This window comes from Macadamia integrifolia, chromosome 8 (genome assembly GCF_013358625.1).
Source record: "Macadamia integrifolia cultivar HAES 741 chromosome 8, SCU_Mint_v3, whole genome shotgun sequence".
Taxonomy (NCBI): domain Eukaryota; kingdom Viridiplantae; phylum Streptophyta; class Magnoliopsida; order Proteales; family Proteaceae; genus Macadamia; species Macadamia integrifolia.
The window spans coordinates 17,221,320-17,228,947 of record NC_056564.1 but is presented as its reverse complement, the minus strand read 5'-3'; the positions used below and the strand labels follow the sequence as shown (position 1 = coordinate 17,228,947).

Genomic DNA, 7,628 nt, shown 5'->3' with positions numbered 1-7,628 from the left:
CCGATCCAAACCGAAATGAACCTAATAAATCCAAACCGGTACCAACCCGAACCCAAACCGCACCGAAACCGACACCGGACCGAAACCGATAAATCCTTATTGGGTCGGTTTCGGTCTCTTCCAAACTCACACCGAAACCGGTGGAACCGGACCGAAACCGCACCGACCCGGACCGTTGACACCCCTAATCCTAAGACACAGAGAGCATGAAAGGATCACCTTGCCCCCATGTAGTCTTTGCCACCACTTGTCTTCCCATTGACCTGCATATTAATGTAATACAGTAATAGGCACCTATTGTATCACTTTATTGCTTTTTATAAAAAAAAAAATCAAAATAAATAAATAAAACCTAAAAACCAAGTCCGACCCATCCTGAGCCTGACTGAGATAGCCCAGACTGACCTTGGGCCTGAGCCAAATCCCAGTGACCCTTGAAAATCCAATGCTCAGCCCGACCCGATTTTGGACCCTAGAGAAAAGGGTTTGAGTAAACCATGAAGTGGGTTAATCAGAGAGTTGAATGACTAAAATACCCCTTTTGAAAACCGTTGAAACGTCGTCATATTTCTTCGAGTAGCTAGTGAGCTGTCAGTTTCCATTTTCCAAGCGAGCGCCTGACAGAGAGAGGGCGCCAAAAACGAAAGGTTTGAAACCCAGAAAACCTAACGGCTACTAAATCAAAATCATCGAGAGAGCGGAGAGAGCGTGAATAGGTTTCCAATCTTTTCTTGCAATTGTAGTCATAGTTCATAGTTCTCTAATCTATCCATGGCGTCGTCCTCAACACCAGACTCGATTCGATCCAAAGCAATTTCAGCCTCCGATTCACGTCAAAGAGTTCGAATCGTGGGAAAAATCAGGCCCTTTTCCGATTCGGAAATTGAATCCTCTGGTGGATCTCCAAATCCTTCCATTTTCCTTCAAAAACCAGAGCCAGAGTCGTCGGAAAGAGTGGCAATCTCCTTCTCCGACCAATTAACCAGGTAATCTTGCTTTATTCTTTAACCCAATTGGTTTCACTCTCATGGAAAAGATGTATTATTTTTCTTTTACATGATTCACTTTGTGGATTTGTGGCGATTTAGATGTGAAAAGAGTTTTTCTTGAACTTCTTTTTGGGTTTTGCAGTCGTAAAGAGTCCTTCAAATTAGATTACTGCTATGCTCAAGATGAGGATGTTGGACAAATTTTTGCAAGAGAGGTAAAGCCGATTGTTTCAGGGATTTTTCGTGGATTGAACGCCTCTGTCCTTGTTTATGGTGCTAGGGGAAGTGGAAAGACATACACTATCCAGGTTTGTCTTCATTTCTTTTGGAACCTTTCTCTTTAGCTGTGAGATTAACTAAGTCATCTTTAATTTTGTTGATTTATTAAGGCACTACTTGAATAATACAGGGTTCCAATGAAAAACCAGGCCTTGTACCAATGGCCATGGCGGAAATTTTAACTTCATGTGACGAAATTGGAAGCTCAGTTACAATATCCTGTTATGAGGTGTATCAGGATCATGTATACGATGTGTTGGAACCGAAGGAGGTAACCATCTTTGAAGATAATGGAGGGAGGATCATACTAAAAGGACTCTCTCAGGCAAGTTCAGATTGCATCTGTGAATATATTTGGCTTTCAAGTAACAGTTTGCAAGGATGTGATGTTGGCACATTTATTTTTTCCTTTCATTTTTCTTTTGTTTCTGTTTTTTTTTTATTATTGTTAACCTTTTCTTTCTTTCTTTTTTTCCCAGGTTCCAGTGAAGTCTATTTCAGAATTTCATGAATTATATTTTCATCGCTGTACATCTTGGAAGCCATCACAGAAGCCTACAAATGATGCTCTATATAGGAGCCACAAGGGTTTGATCATTGACCTTTCCTGCAATGATAAAAATCCCAATGCCCGCTGTTTGGGCAAGATCAATTTTGTGGATTTGGCAGGTTTGATCTCCACACCACAACTTAAGATTTAAGGAGCTAGTGTGCCTGCAACATGTTTTAATCTTTCTGTCACTCTTCATGGCACAATCAGGTCATGAGAGTACTAGGATGAGCAAGTCATTGTATGCCTTACAAAATGTTGTGTATGCTCTAAATGCCAATGAACGAGTTCCATACCGGGAAAGCAAACTCACCCGCATGTTGCAAGAGTCTCTTGGAAAACCAAGTCAAAACTTGATTGTTACTTGTTTGGTGAGGCTCTTGATTTTTCAGTTTACAAGGGTCTTTTGTACTTCCTTGGATTAGTTTACAACTTCATGCATTTGGATGTAGTTCCCATTATTATTATAGAAGTAATTTATATCTTTTTTTTTTTTTATTTGCCGAATGGAGAACCCCCATTGTTGCCAAGACACTATCAATGTGGTTAGTTGGGCTTCCCGATCATGCCTTGTTCTCAACCGTATCTGCCCTGACTCTACCAAGAAGACCAAGACTGGAGGAAGATCAATGGTATTCTGCACTCCCAAAGCTGGGAAATCCCAAAACAGTACCACTTCTACACAAAAACACAATACCTCTCAATTGAAATTAATTGAGAAGAAAAACAATGGTGTATCAGCAGCAACAGAGGGAAGGTCTGTGTAACTGAAATCCATAGCCTGCTTTATCCTAGTTCTAGTTCAGAAAAGAATCATTCTACCTACTTGTCCTATTAAACATCTCACTCTTTCTTGCCTATTTGTTCTCAGGAAATTGTTTGATGGAGCCCATTCTACCATCAACTCAGAGCAGGTACTGATCCATGAGTTGCCTTGCTCACCAGTAATATGTTACAAGAAAGAGAGGCACATAGAAATGTAAAATACTGGATTCACTCATGTTTCTTATTGAAATCGTGGATGGGGAAACTTTCCACTGTCATATTCTCCAAAATTATATTATGATCTTACATCTAGAATGGATTGGATCTTGAGTTCAATTTTAATTTTAACCAATTGAAGAAGATTCAAATGTTTCCCATCCTGATCCATTTTGAAGTTGGTTATAGTGAAGAAATATTGTTTCTAACAAAGTTTTGCATGGAAATTAATAACTGCTGTTACCCCCACCCCCAAACACACACAAAAAATAATAATAATAATATTTTCCTTAGAATTTTTTTAATAGTTTAACCATTATAGATAGTCATATGCTCCCACATGAGAATTATTTGTAGCTAACATGGAATTTGAGGTTTTGAAATCCTATGCAGGAATTTTCATTATCAACTAATACTCATGCAGTGGAATCTTCTATAGTAAATGAGGTAATTACTTCCCTTTTTTCTTTTTTGTGTGTGATTATCTTCTACTTAAGATTCAAAAACCTGCTAAGCATATCTAAAATATACAAGCAACAGTGTTGGCATTCAAATTTACCATCTTTTTGCTCCTAAAATTCCTTTTACAGAATGATCAGAGTTTGCCTGAGCGTAGCATTGGATCTGAATGGAATGCAAAAGCATTGGTTGTAGCAGGAGGTAAGAAACATGTTAGTGCTTGAAGTTGAATGACAGTATATGATACATGGTTTTATAAAATTTGTTTCCTATAATTCGTCTTTTTATATGCCAATTGTACAATTGCAGCATGTAAAACAGAGAAGGATTAGTTAGCTCTAAAGTGAGGATTACACAACAATTTTGGTTGTACCACAAGAAGGTGGGTAGCATGGGATCCTTAAGTTTTTGAAGAGATGGGGTTCCTTAAGTTGATCTACAACATATCATGTGGTTTCCTAAGATTAATATTTCTTACTTCCAGTGATATTTTTCCCTCTATTTTTCAAAATATAATATATTGCTACATGTATCACAGAGAAACGGAATGATAGTATTAATGAAGTTAGCAACATCTATGAAACAAAAGGTAAAGGAATTTAACCCTGAAATTGATTTGCAGCACATAAAATGCAACTTTGTGAGACTAAAATTTTCCCTCTTTCCCCTTGTTCTTCTATTAATAATACTTCAACAGGTGATGTAGAGAAAGAAAATAAAAGTAAAATTGAAGATGCATCACCACCATTAACTGCAAGAATCCGAGAGCTTTCAAACTCCTTGAAGGCTCTCTCTTCTTCAACCGCATTGAACATAAAGATGCCACTGGGAGGTTGTCATTCAAGCAAAAATGAAGTCGGTACTGATGTAGTGGAACCAAAAACGCCGAGAATTGAGCAGAGTGGGAGATCAAATGATAATTTGGAGATCGCAGTAACTGGAACTCCTCGAGAAACATTCAATTTGTGCAGTTCTGGACTTAAGGTGATCTCTGCCATTTATTGATCATTCCCTTGTGCATTTCAGTGATTTCATGTTCATGAACTAATACCAAGTTCATCTTTCTAATGCAGATTTCCCTCGTTCAAGAATTTTTGAAGTTTTTAAATACTGCCAACAAGTAAGCAATACCCCTTATGAAAGCAAAGAGCCTAAGATAAATTATGAGAATAATCATGCATTATTAACATATGCTTTTCTTTGTCTTCTTTTAGCTATTGTAATCTAGTTGGCACACCACTCATAGGGATATTTTCTATTGTCATAGTTCTCAATATAATGCCTTCACAAAAGTCTAGTTTTCCCGACACTTACCAGGGTTCCATTTGTAGGTAACTTTGAAAACATATGTAGTATGCCCACCTTAACACAATATATGACCAAAATTTTATCATGTACATTAGATTCTATGCATCGTCCAGCCAGATGAGTTTAAATTGATTCTGTTAACATATGAGGTTACATAGTAGCCTGCTATAATGTGGATTGAAACCTGCTGCTAGCTTAGAAGGGAGACTACCTTATACCTCAAATATTTTATCAAGAAATAATCATAAAATAATAATTAAAATAAAAAGCAACACCTTAGACAATCTCAAGAACATGAAGAGAAGTAGTAAGGAAAGTTGGTATGTAATGCTTTAAGCTCTTCTCCTAGAGAAGAAATGTTAAAGATATAATGGAAAAAATACCTTCCTTTTGAGGACATCATTGATAGGAATGGGATTATGTAGAAAGTCTTGTCATCTTTCTCAAGTTTCTCTCTGCTATCTATGGCTTTTAATTTCCCTAGATGGAATATCAAGCAAAAGATAAACTCTTTCTTTTTAAGTTTTGGGCCTCATATTGATTTTAATCTGAAAGACTATTTCTTGTTATTTCTTTCACAGGGAGGAATTGAAAGGAATGAAGGTAAGCTCCATTTTTAATGTTTTAATTTCACTTTCTAAACTTTGTATTGCAATTTCAGTTTTTTATGCATATTCTGTGGTGTGTTCCTCTAGGGAATTGGAGAGAAAAGAGCTAATTACATACTTCAACTTCGTGACAGATCTCCAGAACCCTTTAAAGATGTAACCACTATTAATCAACAATTCTTTCTTCTGAATTTTTTTACATTTTATAATTTGCAGAACTAGTCTTTCCATTTTTTTACCTGTCTATTGAAATATTGTGATTAACATTTACAATCGTTTGCAGTTGAGTGATCTGAAAAGCATAGGCCTTGCAATGAAGCAGGTAGATCCTCCCTATCTATTTAATCAACTATATCTTTTATATTTTGTGGGAAAAATATTTAACTGTAATTGACCTTTGTACAGATAAATGCGATGATAAGAAATGTTGCTGGGGAGCTCTTTAATTAGCGTGATTTCATGATAAGGAATCCCATCTGGGTATGTAAACTTGTTAGTTGGTACTTAGAATATGAAGCATTGGCAACTTGAAGTTTTTTCCCTTCTTTTTTTGGTTGGGGGTGGTGGGTAGAGATGGCTCAGTGCTTGGAATTACAAGTCACTTAGAGCTTAGAAACCTTGCCGTCAACCTTAAATGTATAAATGTTAGCTTGCCTTTCCCATTTTTTATTTTTATCTTTATTCAAGATGAAATAAAAATGTGAACTACCTTAAAATGCGAAATGCATGGTGTTCTTATTTTCCTTTTGATCTACTTCTGCAAGCATTTTAAAATAACTCCATGGTCACAACTTTCATGCATTGACTTAGATATGAGGCACATCAATCCAACAACGCTTTGCATGAAAGTGAGGAAGTTGCATATGCTAGAGAAGTTTAATGTTAACGATCCTTTCCTAAAGAATTTCCCAACATGAATTCTAATCAGTCCCTGCCAATTTTTGTTGGCAATTCGGAGCAGTCTTTGCCAATTTCAATTTGGATTGGATTAGAATCGGCCAGGAGCTGTCCTAATCACCCTAGAATTGGCCTTCGAATCTAAAAATTAAGGATTCTAAAGATTTCTAATCTGCCAGAGTCAATCACATTTATACAGAAACAGATTGGCAGATTTGGTCGGACAGGCTGATGGGGCTGATCCAATTTTAGGGATGTTAACCGATAAAATACGAATTAAATTCAAATTTGAATACGGATGCAGATAAAGTCCAAATTTTCTACCATCCATTTACTCTTAACTTATATAATCCTGACCTTCTTCCAAGTGAATACAATTTGCATTTTATCCATTTAAGTTGTCTTGGCTCTTTTCTTCATTCTCTAGAACCTATCTAAACTTCAAGATCTCTTAAAATCATTACCTGATTATTTTATTAGATCAAATCATTATAATTTCAGATACTTGGGATTTTAATCTGAATACCCCCAAATGAATACAGATGCAAATTCATATGCAGATTTTAGCTATCCATTTACATCCCTAATCCAATTTCTACCGATCCTATATGGAAACTAGTGACCTTGTTGAAGGGGTTTAAGGAAGCAGGAAGATGAGACGCTAATCAGTAGAGTACTTTTAACATTCCGCTTAAAGAGAATATGGATTTGTACCAATTTTCTAACTTTTCTCACTTCAAAAATTAGTGGTAGTGTTAGGCACCGTTTGACAATGTTTGATAACGTTTCTGTCATTTCTATGTCCAAAAGCAGCAGAACGACTTTTCATGTTTTTAGGAACAGAAACGGGTTTTGAGCAAAAACTGTTTCTTGAATCATTTTTTGGAGTTTGATACTACCTTTCACATTCTATTAAATATAAATTCTTGGTCATAATAAAGTCCTAGAGCAAGAGAGAGAACTAGCGATCCCTTTTCTCCCACTGGTTTTAGTCGTTCCTGTTGTTTTGGTGGTGGAGACTGTAGAAGAAAGGAGCATGAGGATCCAAGTAAAAGAGGAAGAAGGAAGGCGGCCTTTGGTGGTGGGATACAATTGTCCTTTCCGCTTCTAAAGAAGATAGCCTTCAATCCTTTCATTGCTTTTGGGAAGTGGGAATTTTTATTGGGCTTTTGTACGATGGTTGTCCAAAGTGTTTCTACAAACGATGAAACATGTACGACTTACTTTCACTCGCGTTTCTAGGAATAGAAATTTGTATAAATTTTGACTTATGTTTCCAGAAACAACAGAAACGGAGTAACGACTTTATCAAACGCTATTTAGGTCATTTCTCCGTTTCTAAGAACAAGAAAATACAGAAATGGCATAAATGGAACGTTGTCAAACGCTGCCTTAGAGAACCCTCGTCACCTCAGAAAGTGAACATTCATAGGTGGAGGTTTCAGGTCTATATGGATTTTGATGACAGGGTAAATTCTGGTAACTAGTTTTGCTTTCGTTTCTGTTTCTAGAAACGAAAATTTATGTTTCTACCGTTTCTTGAAAAAAAAAAAAGGA

The 7,628-nt window shown here is 36.5% G+C and overlaps 1 protein-coding gene across 1 annotated transcript; it reads left to right on the top strand.

Annotated features, from left to right (window-relative positions):
• Positions 1–620: 620 nt before the first annotated feature.
• LOC122086036 (kinesin-like protein KIN-10C) lies at positions 621–5,897 on the top strand. The gene is made up of 16 exons (XM_042654721.1): positions 621–986; positions 1,132–1,297; positions 1,399–1,593; positions 1,748–1,937; positions 2,029–2,189; positions 2,331–2,575; positions 2,690–2,732; positions 3,193–3,246; positions 3,390–3,459; positions 3,797–3,847; positions 3,956–4,242; positions 4,332–4,378; positions 5,148–5,169; positions 5,262–5,330; positions 5,458–5,496; positions 5,580–5,897. The coding sequence occupies exons 1-16, from the start codon at positions 772–774 to the stop codon at positions 5,622–5,624; spliced, it is 1,899 nt and encodes a 632-aa protein (XP_042510655.1). The 5' UTR covers positions 621–771; the 3' UTR covers positions 5,625–5,897.
• Positions 5,898–7,628: the final 1,731 nt, after the last annotated feature.

Excerpts from the sequence above, each read along its gene's own strand:
- LOC122086036 (XM_042654721.1), top strand. The coding sequence starts at position 772 with ATGGCGTCGTCCTCAACACCAGACTCGATTCGATCCAAAGCAATTTCA. Across the intron at positions 1,938-2,028 it reads CAATTTTGTGGATTTGGCAG|GTCATGAGAGTACTAGGATG; the intron begins GTTTGATCTCCA and ends TGGCACAATCAG. Across the intron at positions 3,848-3,955 it reads CAACATCTATGAAACAAAAG|GTGATGTAGAGAAAGAAAAT; the intron begins GTAAAGGAATTT and ends ATACTTCAACAG.